We start from the raw sequence: 19909 nt of genomic DNA, 5'->3' as shown, positions 1-19909 counted from the left end.
ACACCTATATTGCCTCTATAGATTGCAAAGGGATCCAAAACAAAGTCCTAGGCATGAGTGTTTGAAGCTCTCTTATCGAGTCATTGATAAATGCAATCGAGGCTGAACCAATAATCGCAAAATGAAAGTCACGAGCTTGAAGTTTGGACATTTATGGGCACTATTGAAATAATGTGTGGTGAATGTGATGGTTCAAGTGGTCTTGTGAGAGACCCATCCCACATATGTGTTGAATAAACACTGTACCGCTATGTAATATATCTGGCAAATGGCATGAATTAAAATATGCAGTTAATAGGATTCTGAAGATCCATCATGAGATCCTAGGAGGACCCATATCTTTGAATTACAAATATGCAACATATAAATCTCGTACCAAATAATACATTCCGGACGAATGAACACTCTCCTATGTAGAGAGAATATCTCCTAGATGAGATTATAGTTCTTTGATGGAATCTTTCTAGAAGAAATGAAGTCTGTGTTAAACACCAAAGTTTGATAATCCCTATAAAGGGATAAAGACCCATACAGACCCGAAAAGGAATAAAATGAGGTACCAAAGGACTTGAAGTTCACCGAATAAGCACATGTGCATTCCATGAGTTTTACTCAAGGTAATTTCCACTAGATATGGAATTACGGTATTCTCTAAAGCCCTGACGGCAGAAACCTATAAGATTTAGGTGTTACTGGCAAAATATCCCCATTGTGCCAGAATGACAGACTATAACGATGTATCTGATCGATAAAAATCCCTGATGGATTACGATCTTAGATGGACTTTTGTTACACCATCATAGATGTTGCAATGGATGAACGCCTCGAGCGATGTGTCATATTTAGAATATGTAGTATTGCAACTATATTATCCCCTAAGTCCTATTGAGGGACATGTTATTTGCTTTGCACAACTATGTATAAATTATGGTGTAAGATAGAAAATGATAGCACCCCAACCTCATCCATTCTCGTTATTCCAGATGAACAATGAGACATATATCTTGAAGAATATGCTTGAGTTATGAGGGATAACGACTTTGACAGATGTCATCGTCAGGGGGAGCGAATGCTTATATTGATCACAACCGTGAGACAGTAAATGTCATATTCTATGCCCCGAAGGCGTGAGCTTGATGATCAATATGTGAACCTTTATGGAACTTTCTATCAAATATAAAGATCCAGTCGATCGAACACCATTAGTCAAAGTGGCTTATTTATGTTGATACGTGCACTCACCTCGTATATCCTAGAAGTGAGTTGGGGTGAAGTTCCTGATATAATCCTTGCAACAGTATGCAATCTGTTTGCTAAATCTCTATGTGCGTATACTTCCAAAAGAAGATGTTGTGCCATATTGATACAATTTTGCAAGGATCAGGGGGAGCACATTTCTAAATTTAGCCCTTGTAGAAGATTCGATGGAATGCTGATCCAGAAGATTGAAATGTGTCCTGATGACATTTGTTGTACTCTTTTTCCTTGGTGAGTTTTTTCTGAAGTTTCTCACATAAGGTTTTTAATGAGGCAACAAAGTGCAAATGCAATTTGTATCACCATGCACTCTTTCTCCACAATTTTCCCACTAGATTTTTCGGAGTTTTAACGAGGCATGTGTTGGTCGCGGTATTCGCCCAAGGGGGAGTGTTAAGTAACCCTAGTTAGGGTTATGTGGGCAAATACCTGCTTTTATCCCTAAAGGGTCTCACATCTCTATATAAGGAACCTGTACAGCCCCTGATAATACAGAGAAGAGAAAGAGGCCAGAGGCCCAACCCTATATCATGTGTCTCGTGTGTTACTCTGTCGTGCTTCTGGGAAGGGAGACAAGTTCTCTACAGCTTCTTGCGCCTCTACTGCTGACGGGAGGGAAGGGTGCGGATCTGGTGATACGTGGTAACGCAGTTCTCAACAGAGGGAAGGGATGGTCACATCAACTTGAACAAAGTCTCTATGTGGATATGACGTCCATGTCCAGAAGCGGCTCCCGCGCCCACACCTGCAAAAAAAACCTAAAGCAAGTTCTAAAGAAAAGTTTCCTACCTGTTGGTGTCTTTTTTAGGGCGCCAATCACTCAACACGAACCATGGCGGTGTCCTCTACACAGGCGAGGACGGTCCGCGACCTGGTGCGGGGCTCGGGTTCCCTGCCTGACGTGCCGGACGGTCCGCGCCCTGTAGCCGGACTGTCCGCGCGTGCGCAGGGGCAGCGAAGGTCGCCAACGGCGCCTGGATCTCGCTCCCAGGAGGGACCTCGTCGAAGAGGAGAGATCCTAGGGGTTGTCTAGGCTCGACGGGCCGACCTATAGACTCCTCTAATCGACGTAGAGCCGAAGAGAACCAGAGAATTTGGGGATTGAAATACTAAACTAGGGCTAAACTAGAACTACTCCTAATGCACAAGGTAAAAAAACGAGAAATAGATTTGATTTGATCGATTATTGGGGGTTCAATCAGTCGTAACCCTTCATCTATATAAAGGGGAGCTCTGGATCCGTTTCAAACTGTTTACTGAGTTAATCCCGCGGTTTTAGGTAACAAATCCTGCGAGAAACTAGGAACCATAACTGATTCTGCGCACGCGCGGACCGTCCGCGCCACCACCGCGGACTGTCCGGACCGCGGACCGTCCGGCCTCAGGGTCGGACCGTCCGCGTGACTATTTGGTCTCCAACACCACCATCAAATTCTAAGCGATCAAATAAGGTCCAAGTGAATGGGATCTCGCGCGCAATGTCAGTCGTGCCGCGATCATACCCACGAGCACCAGGAGCGGATCTAGACAAAACAACCATTGGTGTCATCTCCATTAAATTGTAAAATCATCAACTCATTTAAGTGCTAAAAACATACATTCTAATAGAGATTACTAAAATTCTTTGGGGTCACATGACACCACAAAAAAGGCCTGGATCCGCCCCTGACGAGCACGGGGCCTCCGACACGAACGAAACCGCACGACCATGACGCATGCTCGGGCAATTTCGCTAGTTTCCATTGCCGACGTTTATAGATGGCCAATAAACACGAGACCCGCGAGCTGGAGACAAAAAAACGAGCCCGCGGGCTTAGACGGCCCGACCCGGTTTTCTAATCGTGCCTAACGGGCCGGTCTTCACCGGGTCCGGCGACGCGGTTGGCCATCTCTACAGACGTTAGCCGGCCCGGGGAGAAGGGGGGCCTTTGATTAAAATCTCTACTACTTTTTAAGACGGTAAGGGGTAGGCTGCCATTCCGTGTTCTGCCATTCCCATTCCCCCTCACCGCTAAAATTAAATTAAAAAAACACAAATGTGGCTCCAATGGGATTCAAACCTGCGACCTCTCAAGCAAATGTGCTCGTAGCTACCACTACACCACATGTATGTTTATGTTAATATCTGTTACAGTAAAAATATCTACTACATCTCTCCCAAAGCCTACCTGCTACTTTTGCACAATGTGTAGTAGTAGATAATTATCAACGAGATTCCTGAATTATATTTTTTGATGGAGGGAGTATTATTTAAAGAAGAGCATTGCATGCAATTTCTTTTTGTTTGAATAATGTTTTCAACTTAAATTCTTTTTTATATGTGTGACATTTATTCTCCGTAATATTTTTCCATAGATTTGACTTATGAGTCATTTTCATAAACCAACGCTAAAGATGAATCGATGTTTCTTGCTTGGAAACCCCGAACAAACACCAATGCCAGGAGGCGCTCGCGTTGGCATCGCTCATCGACAACAAGGAGAAGCTTGACGACTGCCAGTTCGACCTCTGGAAGCAGTACTACGTGGCCACATGCGTCGCTGTGTTCGGCAAGCTCCACTGCAGCCGCCGCTTGGACGCGATCCAGAGCGGCTGCATCGCGTTGTCCATCTCAAACAGGGGGACCTCATGGCCGTCACCAATGCCGACGACTCTTGGGTTGTTCTGGACACCGCATCCGACAACAGTGTCGTCACACCATCCAGCTCATCATCACCTGAAGCTCAACCTGCCACGTAAGTCACTACTGACCGGCCATGAATTCTTGTGCGCTGGGACGACGGCCGTTGCTGACGTTGTGTGAGTGTCCTCGAACAAGATATATGTAGAGGAGTAGCACATCTGGTGGTGCAACGGCTAGGTGTATTACCTCACTGATGAGCCTGGGGTGCACTTCGTTTGGTAGCCCAACCAAGAGTCATCGGTACTCGCCATGTCGTGCGCGTTCGACGACTACTATATCAAGGACTATGTCGTCATCTTGGCGCTAGAGGTGACGCAGAGGAGGACCGACAACAATGACCAATCGTCATCGTCGGGGTAGCTTTTGTGACGGTCTGCCTTTAATTCTCTTCGCAAATACATACACTTGCTTTTTTTGTTTAAGCAAGCATGTGTGATGGTGCCTACCTGATGACTGATAACGTACGAGAGAACTTCTACCGGCAGGTGTGACACGTGCTCTTCAATGATGAGACCATACAAATCGTGGCATATATCGAAGTCTGCATGATACTGATGATTGTAATGTAGTAGTGAAACAAATAAATTAAAATAACAAAATTTATGTATAACTAGGATTATAAATGAATTATGAAACATTTTATTATAACAATATAAGACATATTTTATATATAACTTATTATGTTATTATATGTCACCGTTGTAACGCACGGGTACTCACCTAGTTAATCCGAAGGCAATGCCAAGCCTGCTGGCCCGCGACGAACCCGCCCGGATGTCGCCGTACGCGCCTGCGTTGCATCGGTTCGTGCACGGATGAGGCCCAACATCGCACGGCACGAGAGAACCCCTCCTAGGCTCCTACTCTCTCCCTAGTCCCCGCGACGGCACAAGCGACCGTCCCCACGACGGTCCAGACTCCAGAGCCTGCAGACCCCGACGCCGCTCGCGTTCGGGACCGTACCGCCCTCCCCTGCCGTATCCGCCCACACACCCTCCCTCCCCGCCGCTTCCGCCCGGTATCCCCCACTCGCGCGGCCGTAGGACACGGCCACGTGCGCCGCCTCAAACTGGGGGCTGTGGCTGGGGCGGGAGGAGCGGCGGCGTTAGGGTTTCCCCATGGACGGTGGCGAGGATCGGACGTTCAAGGCGAACTTTACCAGCGAGGGGGTGACGATGCTGCAGGACCGCGTCAAGGAGAAGCTCAGTGAGCTCATGGGCGACTACTCCGACGACACTCTTGCCGTGAGCACCCTCCTCTCTCCCTCCCTCCCACTCCCACACCGCGCCGCAATACCCGATCCGTTGCTAAAACCCTTAGCGTCGCAAATTTCCTATGTGGAATGCGGTTCCGTAGCGGACGGTGCGCGGCTCTATGGATTTTGTGGGATCACGTTTCGGTTAGGGTATTGGTATTGCTTTCCTTTTAGGTTCGTAAGCTGTGGGCATGTTATGGGGTTTAGCGTGGTTCATGTGCTCCGGAGATTGGAGGCACACGATCTGCCACCCCCTCCCCACGTTTTAGATATTGGATTGTGTAGTGGGGACTGGGGATAAACTGGCATTTGGCTGCCTATGCAATCCGCTACGCAGTGATTTGGAAGGAAGCCTGTTTGGATTGGTGCGCACCCTTTAACATCTCTGGTGTGTCCGGAGTGGAGGCTAAAGTACTTGGTTGCTTTCTTTTAGTTTTCAACATTGCGATGGACAATTTATTTATATTGTTGGTATTGAGATTTTTGGTATTATGGAAAGCCACACAGCCGGTTTCACCAAGGCAAGCCGCGGTAATTGGCAAAATGGAAACAAAACAAGTCGTCTCCTTGCTCGAATGGAACGCGCCCATTGTCCACCAGTGACAGACGTTAAGCTCGTGACTGAAGCCTATCGCAAACATCGTCCCCTTTTCTTCTCTTACCAGCTCCGAGCCATTTGCAATTTTGCCATTATCATTTGTGGACCGCGCTAGTTTGCCATTGGACCCACAAATCATAGACACAGTCACACAGATGGTCTCACAAGTCATAGAGACGGGATGAAGAGCCAAATCTGAGAGTGGCAAATTAGCATTTTTTTCTGCTGCACCCATGGCAAGAACGACATCCCCAGCGTCCTCGACTTGGACTTCAACTTCTCTTTGCGCTTCCTGTCGCCGTCTGCCACCGCCACGTACTCTGCCGACGAGCTCTTCCACAACGGCCACATCCGCCTCGCCGCCGCACTGCTGCACGCGGTCGGGACCTGAACACGGACCCAGCCGCGGACGCGCAGCATGAGCAGGCGGACGAGCGCGGCCGCTTTCAGAGCCGCTCCGTAACACGCATTCCATGTGCCCGTTCCGCATGCACTGGCGTAGCAGCAAGCCAGCACTGAAGCCTGAATTTGCCGGCGAGGCGCAGCAACCACGTCGACGTCGCACTCGTCGTCGTCCTCATCCACCGCCTTCTCTGCCTCATCCATGTCGTCCAGAGGATGAGTGCGACAGTGTCGTGGAGCTCCCTGGCGGCGATGGTGGCGTGGCCGAGCTCTCTGGCAGCGATGGGTGCGGCAGCGAGTTGGAGCTCACTGGCGGGCGGGGACGTCGAGTTGGAGCTCCCTGGCGGCGATGGTGGCGTGGCCGAGCTCTCTGGCAGCGATGGGTGCGGCAGCGAGTTGGAGCTCACTGGCGGGCGGGGACGTCGAGTTGGAGCTCCCTGGCGGACAGCAAGTTGGAGCTCCCTGGTGGGTACGACGGTGAGTTGAAGTTCCCGGCGAGGTTGAACTGCTGAGCACCCTGTACTGTGTTGGAAGGAACCGAAGAGGAAGAAGATAAACTCACGACATTACCTCTTGCTGTCCATGAACCGCATGTGACGGGACTTACCAGCTCTAACCTCTGTTTGCAGTGAGAAATGATGAAGGTTTTCCATTCGAGCGAGGAGACGAACTGTCTTGTTTCCATTTTGCCAATTGCCGCGGCTTACCTTCCATTTTGGTGAAACCAGTGTGTGGCTTTCCATAATTCCAAAAATCTCGTTGGTATTAGGCTTGTTTTTTTTCGCTGTGGCAGATCCATAACTTACTATTATTGATTATCTATGATCTATCTATATCTTGTTGTTACTCAGGAGTATGTTGTAGTATTGCTAAGGAACGGGAGGCACAAGGATGAGGCTGCAAAGGAGCTACATGTTTTTTTAGGCGATGACAATGATGCATTTGTATCCTGGTTATCTTTATTCACCTGAACCTTTTCTGTTTCATTTTATTTTCATGTACCATGCATTTCTTCTGACAAAACCATGAATCTATGTACAATCTTGCAGGTTGTGGGATCATCTGTCCTCAAATTTGCACCTTTATGTTCAACCTAAAGCTGCCTCTTCTAAGGATGACACTAGAAGCAGTCACAATGCTGCCAGAGGATTGCCTGTTCACAGTGTGATAAGCAGCACACAAGTTAATCATGAACCTGAAGCTGAAACCCAGAAGACAGTGATAACTCATAAAAAAAAAGATTGGGGTCATCGAAAAAGAGATTGGGGAACAATCGGTCGAGGTCAATCAGAAACAGTTCCTCTTAGAAGCGTTGTCGACAATGTTTCTCTTGCAAAGGAGAAGGATCTTCATGAGTCACATGCAGATGAAAAGGCTTTTCATAAATCACATTCTGTAAGACGAACCCGCTCTCCTGACATGCATAACCACAGAAAGAGGAGCAGAGAGGCAGATGTGCGGTCTACTAAGGTTTATAGTCCTCAGTTCATGCTTGTTATTTTGCAAATCTGAGCAACATTCATAGTATCTCATATTTCTTATTTTTGTATATGCATTTGCTAATTATCTTTTATAGTTTCATAACAGATGGTCTCATATGAGACATGAATATGCCTAGTTTATGTCTCTTATATTCTTGAAAATATGCTAAATTCTTAGTGTACTAGATTTTCATTTTTGTGTGGATATTACTTCATATGGAACATAGTGCATTTCCCTGTTCACACCACATGTAGTCCGCTTGGCTTGGGGTTTTATAACTAGAACATAATGCTTTCATCTATGGTGAAGCCATAAATAGAACCTTTGGGTAACTTATAAGCTATTGCATTCTGTTAAATGGCAGTAGTACTATCTGTATTTTCCCTTTCTGTGTCTACCCCAATATAATTTGAATGTCCCACAGTTTTGCTTTTCATGATTGATAGTATAGTATTCTAAAGAATTGTAGTTTGTCCCAATAATGAAAATCCTATAACTTGATTATAGCATAGACACCAATTTGTGCAAGTCGAAAGGAAACGGTAAAAGCTTGCCATATTGTCCTAATAAAGATAGTACATGATCAGGTTTCAAAGTTTAAGCTACAAGTTTTAGATCCTACCGGCAAGAAGATAACAGCTACCACTATTAATATGCAATCTATGTTCCATTATATAGCATGTGCTTGCTCTAGTTACAAATAAGTGATGTTTTGGGTTGTCTTAAGTCACCGGTTTCAATCTTCGGTTGTGTTCTACTTTTTATGGGTTGAGTTTGGATAGTTAAAAATGGACAAATAGTATGAGTAGATTTGTCTTGAAATGTAGTTTTGCAAGATTACTCTTTTACTCTGTTTTATAATTATCTTGTGATAAAAAGTACTAGTGAAAGTTGAGTTTTGAAGATCGTGCGGATGTCCAAAAATCACTTATTTGTGTCTGGAGGGAGTATTTTAGAACCCTCTATCTAAACTATGCAAGTAGATGCTTAACATCCTCTACATTTGGATCTAGATGATGTCAAAACTGACTGTAAATGGTAATTCTGGTCACATAGAAATTGATTCCATGTCGATATGCAGTCATGTGAGGGTTAGGTGTTCATAAGAGGTGAGGATAATCTGTGAATCAAATATTTGTATATTCGAGAAATCTACAATAGAGAGTTTGACTATAGTGCTTGGACCAACTTTAAGAAAAACATGGTTCGATGGTTGTGTGCTTTACTTCTTTATATTTTTTATTTCTCACTCTGTTTTAGATTACGTGATGTTTAGGATAAGCTAATTATTTTATTTTTTATGAACTAATTAGCTTGTCCTCTACTGCATATATTTTAAAAGGCTCTGTAAGTTCTCTTAATGGAAAAAGCTTCCTTTTCTGCCAAGCCTTTTTCTTTGTTGTCTGTGATAATATTTTAATGTCTTCTGATGAAATATGGCTGTGCGCATTATCTTGTTTATTATTATAACATTGCTGATATGATATATGAACTGCTGTAGACCTGTAGTATCTTTCAATGGAAGTAACTTCCTTATTTCACCTTCCCTTTCCTTGTTTCTTTGTGATAATACTTTTTACACTTTTCCAGAGTGCAACACACCCAGTTAATGGTGCACCACGTCGGCTTCTTCAGTTTGCTGTTCGTGATGCTGTCAGAACTGTGCCCCCAGTTACTTCTGGTTCAGAATCAGCTTCCAAGCGACTTTGTTCTGTAGTGTCTACATTGGCTTCAGATTCCACACTTGATATTACTCATATTAGGTTACAGAAAACAAATTCAGATTTGAGAATACCAGTTGCCACAGCAGCACTAAGAGCTGCAGCTGAGGCTGCTGAAGATGCTCTCAAGGATAGCTTTTGTGGAAGTGTTTTTAGTAGATTGGGCAGAATGCCCACAATAAATTCTAGTGAACAATCACCTGATCGTAGATCACAAGATCTTGAAGGCAAAGAATATGAGAATATAGATAACATACAAGCTGAAAATCAAGTTGAATTTTATGGAAGAAATCAACATGGTGGCAGTGATGTTTACATGCGTGATCGGAGAACAGAGGAAGCCACAGGTTCTCTTTCTAATATTGATGAGTATGGTCACAACAGTTCTGTTAGGTATAATGGATTGGGTTCTCTCCGAAGTGCATTGCCTGCTAGTGGAGGTAAAGAGTCATTAGTACTGGGGTACGTAAGAGGAGCTTCTGAAGTACGAAGCGGAAGATTGATAGCTCAGGGGCCACCTGCTGGTTCAGGACCAAGATCATCTGAAAAGATCCTAAATGTTTCTGGTAACACTAAGACACAGAAGCTTCGAACTCATGTAACTAGGGATGCCCTTGCATTTGACCCTCAAGTGCCAATGGAGAAGGTTTCTGGTGCAAGGAAGTCGATAGGTCAGGGGCCACATGCTGGTTCAGGACCAAGACCATCTGAAAGGATTCTAAATGTTTCTGGTAACACTAACACACAGAAGCTTCCAACTCATGTAACTAGGGATGACCTTGCATTTGACCCTCAAGTGCCAATGGAGAAGGTTGCTGATGCAAGGAAATCACATGTGAAGATTGCACATGCTAACGATATGTCCATGACAACTGATAAGTCCAAAGTACGCTTTTTATCTGTATTTTCAAGGGCCCCTATCCCTAAAATTATACATTTGATTTACTTTAAAATTAGCAAATGTTTCATTCCATTATATGTTCAGTGCTTAGAGGTGTCGTCATCCCTAAATTTAATGTTGAGTAAAAATGCACCACAGGTACAAGAACTAGCAAAGTAGCGAGGTGGGTAAACTTATATAACTGCTCAAATCTGTCAGGAAACTTCTTTAAATTATGCAAGATAGGTCAAATTTGGAGACCATGTCATGTCTGTGTGCACGTAGTACTAATTTCCTTTGGATCGTAATAGTGACGTACAAAACACATATAACCAGAACAATGATAATTCTTTCTAGCACCATGAGCAAAACATTCAAATCTTCTGTCAAACTAGCTAGATAATGATAACAAGAGTGGAACAATAGGCATGTACCTATGTTGGGTACCCCAGCCAGTGCTTCATGTGCTCCTTTTTTTGTCATATTTTTTACCTACATGAACCATTTAAACAAGTTAAAAGAAGTTATTTGAGCAATTCCGAAGTTTTATGACCCATGTGTACCCACCTCATAAGTTATGCCCGTGGTGTCATTTACTCTTCAATGTTTGAAGTCAATGCATCTAGAGTCCAGACCGGCATACCATGGCATGTTATGTCAATTGGCACAAAAAATAATCATATCACCAAGTAGAGATTTTAAAATTCAACTCAGGAACTAGTTAAGTCAGTTGTTAAAAGTTTGTTGAGGTCAGTACTCAGTAATTCTCATCAGTTTGTTTGGCTGCAAAACACTTCCATTTGTCAAGAACTGCATCAAAATTTTGAACTGTAGTCTTTGTATCTTATTCATTCTCTTCATTTATACTGTCTATAAATGTTCATTTTGTGATGCTGCATTTTATTTTCTGGGTCATTTGTGATTCATCGTCTATTCTATTTTCAAAATACAATCCAGGATTTGATACAGTCAAGTTCAATGCTGGAGGCACAAAAGGCTACATCAGGTGGTATGTAAAACTGCTTGCTTTTATGAGTGATAACTGATTTAGTTGGTTTACTTTGGCCAGATATGCTTGGAAAGCAGTCCTTTTATACCTTTTTGCCTATGGCAGTGCTTTGATTCTTTTGATTAGTGTTTCCTGCTGTGCTTGATATCAATTAAAAACAATTTATTAGGAATTTGGAAGGCTAGATTCCAGGTCTGGTGTAGGGGTGAGCTTTTTTGCTGAGTCACCAGGTCATGGGTTCAAATCAGACTCTTTGGTGGAAGGCTTGCCTCGGTTTATCCTTTCCCTAGACTCGACTCATGTGCGAGCTTCTGGCACTAGGTTTACCTAAGGCGATGAACCATTCGGTGCATCACCTGGACGACTGGACCTACGGTCCAACCGAACTGATTAACTAGTCAACCAGCCGACCAGTCGGTGGAACCTGCCCACTTGACCACGGAACGGATCTGATTAATCTGCTTAATTGCTCTGTGCTCATCGATTATGTTGGGGCGACGGTTTCAGTCACTCCGTTAGCAGTTTCAGTCTTTCTGTTACAGTTTTAGGAAGTAATTTTTAGTCCCTTCATTTTGTTCCATTTAGTACCTAAATTTTCCGCATTTGGCAATTTAGGACTAAAATGGAATAAAATGGAGGGACTAAAAATTAGTCTCTAGAAACCAAACACCCCATTAATCATTATGTCACAGTTTCAGTCATTCCATTACAGTTTCAGTCATTCCATTACAATTTCAGTCATTCCATAACAGTTTCATCCATTCACTCATTCATCCACTCCGTTACAGTTTCAGTTTTTCCGTTACAGTTCAGTCGTTCCATTACAGTCTTATCCATTCAATCATTTCATTCTGTTACAGCTGCAGCCGTTCCATTACAGTCTCATCTATTTACTCATTCAACCATTCCGTTACAGTTTCAGTCATTTCGTTATAGTTTCTCTTACAGTTTCAGTGATTCTGTTACCGTTACAATTTCAGTCATTTTATTACTGTCTCAGTCATTCACTCATTCAGCCTGTCAGCCATTACGTTACCGTTTTAGTCATTCTGTTAGTTTCAGTTATTCCGTTACAGTTTCAGTCATTTCGTTACATTTTCAGTCATTCTGTTACCGTTACAGTTTTACTCGTCCGATCGGAGCATGGGGGTGGGGCGTGGTGCGCGGTGGGTGCTTGCAGCGTGCGGGCTGATCGGGTTGCGGCAGTTAGCGTGTCGGTTGGCGTGCGGGGATGCGTCTGGCGCGCGAGCTAATTAGACGAAGTCGGTAGCGCGTTTGGGGGGATCGATTTGATTGGTTTAGGTGATGGAACCTCTGATCCATCACCCATAGCGCTGCCATTTGCTATTTGTCACCTCAGGTGATAAACCCAACAATCCATCGCCCGCACTTAATGGCGTAGTTGAACCAATTAACGGGGGCTAACTCGATCGGATAACGGATATGTTTAGTTGGGTTCGGGTGATGGACTATTGGTTTATCTCCCTAGGTGACAAATAACGATATATATATCGTCACCTTAGGTGATGATCACCTACTCTGAAATGACTTAAAAATAACTTACAAAGATCACAAATAACTTAAATTTGTTAAGTCATTTCAGGGTGGGTAGTTGATCATCATCTAGGGTGACGAATAGCATATATATATAACTATTTGAGACTTTATCAGTTTACCTGCAATTTGTTTGGAGGCACTTGTTTTTTCATAAGCACTCTTTTTGTATAGTAGATAATGAAAAAAAATTGCAGAGATTTGACATCTGCTTACTATGCTGATGCATTAGGCTTTGATATGAGGACCAAAAAGTATTTTTTTTCCTTTAAAAGGTTACTATTGTAACATCACTTGACTCATCATCTTTTGAACCCTGTTAAACTACTATGTTTTTCATATTGTTTCTTTGCGTTTCAATCCTCCTTTGTGATTGAGGATGTTTTTGTTCTTCTTTCCCTTTAGCTGCTGGATCAAATACTACAGGTCAACCCGAAGGTGGCTCTGATTCTAGAACTGTCTTTGTTAGCAACGTAAGTGCTCCTCTGCTTTTCTGCTTATGAACATATAGACTTGGATTTCACTAGTTTTTGTTTCTTTTTAGGTACATTTTGGTGCAACAAAAGATGCTCTTTCTCGACACTTCAATAAGTTTGGAGCGATCTTGAAGACCCATATTGTGACCGATGGTGTCACTGGTCAGTCAACTGGGTATAAATTCTAAGTCTTGGATAGAATTCTTAAAAAAGAATAGCTTTGTTGGATTATATTTTGAGTTTTTTAGATCTCCTTTCGATTGATCAGCTCAGCGTATATTGAGTTCTTGCACAAAGAATCAGCAGAGCAGGCGTTAACCCTGAACGGGGCATCATTTATGTTACGCATTTTGAAGGTAAGATTACATTGTCCTACCTTTTTTTTGTAATTGTACAGTAAGGCTTTTCGTGAGACTTTTATGGATTGTTACAAGTGTGACATGGCCTAGCTGCTTTGTTAAGATTTTACTGTACTTTCTATGGTTGAAGATGTTACCATGTCTAGGGATGCCATTAGTTGAGTTGTGTATTTTGTTTTCTATTATTCATGAGATGGTAGCACAAAAATGTGCCAGTAGCTTTTATTACCTTTTTCATATATTGGTAAAATTATGACAGTAGAAATTATACTCAGGCAGTTTATGCTGTCGATTTTGTATTTTTGAGCATTCTGTCTGATCTATTCTCAGCATCTAGATCTTAGAAGTACTTCAATCATTTTTACACAGGTCGTTCGGAAAAACTCCACTGAAGCAACCCGATCGCCTGGCTTGCTTCGTGTTTCGCGGGGATCACCATTTGCTTCAAGGCTCATTAGAACTGCATACCCAAGGCCAACGTTTCCTGGTGCAATCCGTGGACGACTGCCACTCAGGGGTGTTGCCCAGAGCTTACAGTGGAAGCGCAGTGCCACAGATTCCTCAAATGCTGTAAAACCAAGTCAGGCTGCACCTTCAGCTCCTGGGAATCAGTTGGTCACCCCGACCCCACGAAGCTTCACCTACACACGCACGGAGCCAAAACCAAATGACGGTGCGATGGCTTGACTGCTCAGCTGCAGCATGCCGCAGCTCCTGATGAATCTCGCAGAAAGAGTTCGTGATACTGTTACGTGGTTCATTCAGCTGCTTTTGGTAAATATTTAAGTAGCTGCAGATGTTAGTTTGTAGCAGGCTGGTTTTTGTGGACCAAAACCTTTGAGCGATATTCTGTGAGGTTTTCTGTGCTGTTTTTCACCGTCAGCACATATTCTGTGCTGGCTGGCTGTTCGGAGTTCGTGGATGGAGAGTAAAATATATATAAAAAAAGTGGTAGTAAAGGAAAACACGGACGCGATAAAAACGTTGCAACATTTGTTATTATTTTTTGATGGATTATTTAGCCTCCACGGTTTCCTTGTCAAGGGGGGTGATCTGTGAGATTGATCATAATATCCAAACTACCGGATGGTCTTGCTGTCTCAGTTTTGTAAATAGAAAAACCTTCACCTGTGGGGTATGGTTGCCTACTGCACGTCTGCACATTAGCAAGTGATGGTGCGTGTTTCGACTCAAATGTTTTTTTGCATCCTGTCTTGTGTAGAAAAAGAAAACTGAAGACCTGTCTGTTCTGGGTGTCTGCTGTATCTATTTTCTCAGAGAGAAGTGCATTTTATCTTGGAATCAGCGGGACTCACGGGTGGCTGAAGTCCAAGTACTGTTCGCATTCACCATTGAGCCATGAAAATCAAGTGATTGGAGAATCAGAAGAGGACAACAGCTCTGTGGTAGCCCCTAATCTATCAATGTCCCCCTGCGTACTTCGTCCAATAATACAATAATAGTTGTCGTTTTAGACTTTGGTGTGTTAAAAAGAAAAAATATATTAGAACGAGAGATAAATTGAGAATGATAACTATTTTAAGACAAAAAAAATAAATTAAATGTTACTTCTGTTTCTTTTTAGTTGTTATTGGATAGTGCAAAATTAAACTAGAATGGAGAGTCTGCTAGCCGATTCCTGTGTACTAGTATTTGTGGATGCAGCAAAAACAATCCACGCGACAGCCTGTGGCGGTGAGGATTAAAATATCAATCAGGGCGGTGGTTCTCTTCACTATGATTGTACTGAAAGCCGATCGTAGGAAGCTTGCAGGATCTTATCTGCGCCCCGAAATTCACGATCTGCTGGAAGGAACGGATGTCGGATGAGATCCTGCACCAGACCAGACCCAGATTCAAATAGTTAGAGGCACCATGTACCTTGTGAATCGACACTATGAGCATAAAAGCGGCAGGTTCAGGCCACAAACATGACAGGGCAGGGGTATAAATTACTTTCCTCCCGGTGGACGTTGATAGTGCTCTTTGTGTTAACATTTAATTTAATGGCCAGTCAGCACAGAAACTGATAGTGCAATTCAGTACATTACCAATGCCCAGATATAATACATAATCCATCAAATTACTTCGACACAACGTCATGAAAACTAAGCATAAAGAGGAGAAAATAATTATTTGGTTACCTCAAGAGTTCAGAGCATCTATGACAACATAGCCCTTGCTTCTTGCATATAGCAGTGCACTGTGTGTACACATACAAGGGTGTTTGAGATGACTCCAGATTCTAGCTCCAGTGTAGAGCTATAGTTCATAATATCAATTTAAATAGTTTTAAAAATATTTTTAATCTAAATAATAAGTAAAATGATTTATCTAAATTCCTTCTAAATATTTACAGCTCTATCTCACGATTTTTTAGAGCGCCTAGTCACTTGATTCACCAACTCCACCAAATTTTCTACAGCTAAGAGGGTGTTTGAGTTGGCTCTAGGTTCTAGCTCTAGTGTGAAGTTATAGTTTATAATATCAATTTAAACAGTTTTAAAAATATTTTGAAACTAATTAATAAACAAAATGACTTATTTAAATGTCTTCTAAAGTCTTATAGCTCCAGTTCCACGATTTTATGAAGCACCTGATGACCTGCTCCACCAACTCCACTAATTTTTTTAGAGATAGAGCTGTTCTAAATATGGCATAACTCCATCAAATTTCATAGAGCTGGCCCAAACAGGGTCGTCACAGAACATACAAAGAGAAATAAAGGATCAGTGCAATCGCAAAGCTTATTCTGCGATTTAGATTAAATAACGAGCAAGTGCCATAGAAACTGGTAGTAAAATTCGGAGCATTACCAACTCCAAAAATATACATGATCCATTGAATTATGTCAACACACCAACATGAAAAACTGAGTATAGAAATACAATAATTATTATCCGGTTACATGGAATAAGCAAATAAAAAATAAAGAAGCTACAGGCAAGTAAACAAACTGAACACTATTTTAGGAAACAGGCTACACGAGGCAGTTCCTCAGCCTTCTCTACAAGATTTTGTTTCGCCTTGAAATCAAGCTCTGACTCCCAAGACCACAAACAATAAACTCAATTTCCACCAAGGTGCTTGGTGGTCCTCACTATGTCGCCGAGAAGTTCAGCGATGCAATCATTCTTCCATGTCTTGTCCAAGATCTGCTCGTGCTCTTGCTCGAGTCTGATAAACTTTTCTTCCTCCGCTGCTGCTGCTGCAGCTACTGTTGTAGCTGTTGTTGATGCTCATTAAATCGCTCAAGAAGTACCAGCAGATTGTGCTATGTGGATGCCCAGGTAAAAGGCTAACAGGAGGAGCCCTGCACGGCGTGGAGCTCCCAGATTCCATGTCAAAGACCATGCCTTGATCCCTACCGCGCCCACCTATCCAGTATACACAGTTGCCCCTCAATCCTGGCACACCCTCTGCATACATTGACACTGCATTGTTCCTTCCAACAAAAAGTGAGTGACCTCCCAGGTTCTTCACCACATCCCAGCAAGGCTGCCGTCGAGGATAATACCTCAGCACCAATATCTCATTTTCCGCAACGCGACGCTGACCTCCTGTAGGCAGCTGCAGAGTAACAGTGCAACTTGCGTTCCTCCAAACTTGGTACAGATTGCCCTCACAGAACACCAAGTTCTTTGCACTAGTGAACGACGACACTGTGTCATAAGGTGGAGGGAAGACAGTGGCAGGGTCGAACGGGAGGTTGGCCTCACACAACAGGGGCTCAACAGTGGCTGGCGCATTTAGGTGTGGTCCTTGCGATTCAGGTGGAAATTTCTTATATGGGATGAATGTCTCTGCACAGAACGTTACCCTCAGTGGAATAGTTGGATCCTGATCTCTTGTTTGGGCCTGTTCATGGCGCATCATCCGAAAATTGCGCAGATGTTGCCAACGCAGTGGACGGCAATTATTTGTGCGTTCAGCAGGCTGTGGCGGCTGGAGAACAGAGAATGGTGGCTCCGATGGCCCTGCTTCATCGGCGTTGGCAGGCTTTCGGCACCGTCGCTCGGGGAGACGGAGCACATGCACGTCCCCGCACTTGGTGAGGCAGTAGACCCTACCTTTGTCAGTGTAGACGACATCGGTGAGCTGGTCCCCGTTGGTGAGACGGACGGGGTCTATGACGGCCCACCTCCTGGCTCCGGCGGTGACGTACGCGATCCTATCGATATCGCAGATTGCCGCGGCGGCGAAGTCGTCCTTGGCGGGGTTCGGAGTGAAGACGACCTTGGAAACCCAGCGGCTTTCGTAGATCAGCGGCGGGAGGAGGATCTCCACGGCGGCGATGGGGTTGAGGAGCACGAAAATGGTCCCGCCGCTGAAGAGGACAACGGAGAGTGCGAGCCAGCCGTTGCTGGAGCCGACGCAGCGGCTTCCCGAAACGATGGCGGTGAGCTCGAAGGACCTCCGCGTGGGGAGGGAGGCGGCGTAGGGGCACCAGCGGGCGTCGTTGGCGACCACGAGGAGCGCGGGCGACGGCGGCGCGAGCGCGCATCGCCACGCCGTGCAGGCGCCCCGCGCGCTCGCATACCACTTGAGATCGAGCCGGTCTCCGATGCGGCACAGTAGATCTGCCGGCAGGTCAGCCCAGCGCCGGAACGGCGCCATGGCGACTGGCGAATTCGGGATGCTAGGGTTTGGGGAGCGCGGATGCAGGCCATTCCCATGCTGGGGAATTTTACGAACCATTGTTCGGGCGGGGGGTTTTACGAAGAGGCCCTCTCAGTTACGATTTGTTTGCGGAACGGTCCAGCGGCTGAAGGTGAAGGAACCGCACCACTCTTTCCGAGGCGCATATCCCAGCTGTGATTGTTGGCCCAATAAGGCCCAGTTTGGGACCGAGATAAAGGTAAGAGCTGTTTTAGGACTCATTTGGTAGTGTTTTGGGCTTAGAAACATTCCAACTTAACATTCATTTTCTCATTCTTGATTATATTATTTGAAAACGTTTAGCAAGGATATAGATTCAGATTTTTGAAATAAAAAACAAAGAGATGAATCAGAAACATCCGACACACTTCAGGATGATTCACCCTTTGATGTAGTAGTGTAAAAAATTGAGAAACGTTTTAGGTTATTTTTGGTGAAAAGATTCACGATTTAGCAGATTTGGCAGGCATTCTAGACATAACCTGCAAGGCAGGTTGTCCATAAGTATAAACCGAAGTTTTTAAAACTTGACCCATTTTCGCGCGCATTCCACGGGTGCTCGGGCCGTCGCTCGTCCCGACGCGTAGCCGCGAGTAGGACATGAAAACATCTTGCAGTTGGACTGAGCAGTCCGTGCCCTCTGTAGCACCCAAAAAACATCTTTTGATTTTGGAGATCAGATAAGTTTCTTTTCAAGATCTAAAGAAAATCTGTTTTCTCATAGTAACTAGATATATGCTCGTGCGTTGCTACGGAATCAACAAATTTTATTAAGATATATTAAGATTGTGAATATCGACTTACCTACTTACATAGTGGTTGCATTGAACAAATGCAACGACACTACAAAAATAAACATGAAAGCTAGTGCTATATTGTTGGTTTAAAACTAAAAAAATATTCCACAACTACAGACAAAATAATTGTTGCAACCTAAACATTCAACAACAAACTACTCCTAAATTGTATCATAGATGAACATACCAAGCTACTTCTATTGTTGACAATTTAAAAACAGAGCTAAGTTTCACAATTGTAGAGAAAAGCAAATAGCAATCCAACACAAGGTCCATTATGGAAATCACCAAACCTAAAAAAATAGCATTGAGAGTTGAAAAATATGATAAATAAACTTTTTGAGTATATTCTAAAACTCTAACATATAAGAGATTAAACAATGTGAGCATTTTCATGCAGCCAACGGTTGACTGATAGCTTCTTCATGTGGGGAGAGGGTTAGTTCAAAGTAGACACTTGTAGCAGCCTTCATTGCTCAGTGCCATGCATTTTGGAAAAGGTTGAGCATCATCGCCCCTCATCACTCATCAGCAGTTCAGCATGCCTTTCACAAATTGGACCCTACCAACAATCCAAAACTGCATTAGCCGTCAACACCAAGATTTCGATCCGAAAAGGCAAGGGGAGCAAAAGCATTCCTTTCACAAAATTGGACCCGGCCAACAATTCAAAACTACACACCACTTAAATGTTTATGAAGACTTACTTAGGCAAGCAACCAGTAAAATTTTTCAGAAATAAAATACAAATAGCCACACTATGAGAACTGATAAGTG

General features: G+C 43.8%; 2 protein-coding genes across 3 annotated transcripts; one reads left to right on the top strand and one right to left on the bottom strand.

Moving 5' to 3' along the window:
- The first annotated feature begins 4684 nt into the window (after positions 1–4684).
- On the top strand, positions 4685–14719 carry LOC103646328 (RNA binding (RRM/RBD/RNP motifs) family protein). Of its 2 annotated transcripts, XM_008671059.3 has the most exons (10): positions 5433–6672; positions 6825–6922; positions 7047–7147; positions 7245–7665; positions 9268–10284; positions 11236–11287; positions 13247–13314; positions 13386–13492; positions 13586–13673; positions 14046–14719. In XM_008671059.3, the coding sequence occupies exons 1-10, from the start codon at positions 6267–6269 to the stop codon at positions 14361–14363; spliced, it is 2676 nt and encodes an 891-aa protein (XP_008669281.1). In that variant the 5' UTR covers positions 5433–6266; the 3' UTR covers positions 14364–14719. The 2 variants fall into 2 exon arrangements, with proteins under 2 accessions (XP_008669283.1, XP_008669281.1); XM_008671061.3 differs by lacking the exons at positions 5433–6672; positions 6825–6922 and adding an exon at positions 4685–5184.
- Positions 14720–16554: 1835 nt separating this feature from the next.
- LOC100381664 (uncharacterized) lies at positions 16555–18350 on the bottom strand. Its single transcript, NM_001174479.1, has one exon. It carries the CDS (start codon positions 18291–18293, stop codon positions 16806–16808), a length of 1488 nt encoding a protein of 495 aa, NP_001167950.1. The 5' UTR covers positions 18294–18350; the 3' UTR covers positions 16555–16805.
- Between the last annotated feature and the right edge of the window lie 1559 nt (positions 18351–19909).

This window comes from Zea mays, chromosome 2 (genome assembly GCF_902167145.1).
Source record: "Zea mays cultivar B73 chromosome 2, Zm-B73-REFERENCE-NAM-5.0, whole genome shotgun sequence".
Taxonomy (NCBI): Eukaryota; Viridiplantae; Streptophyta; class Magnoliopsida; order Poales; family Poaceae; genus Zea; species Zea mays.
This window is presented reverse-complemented; position numbering and strand designations above follow the sequence as displayed.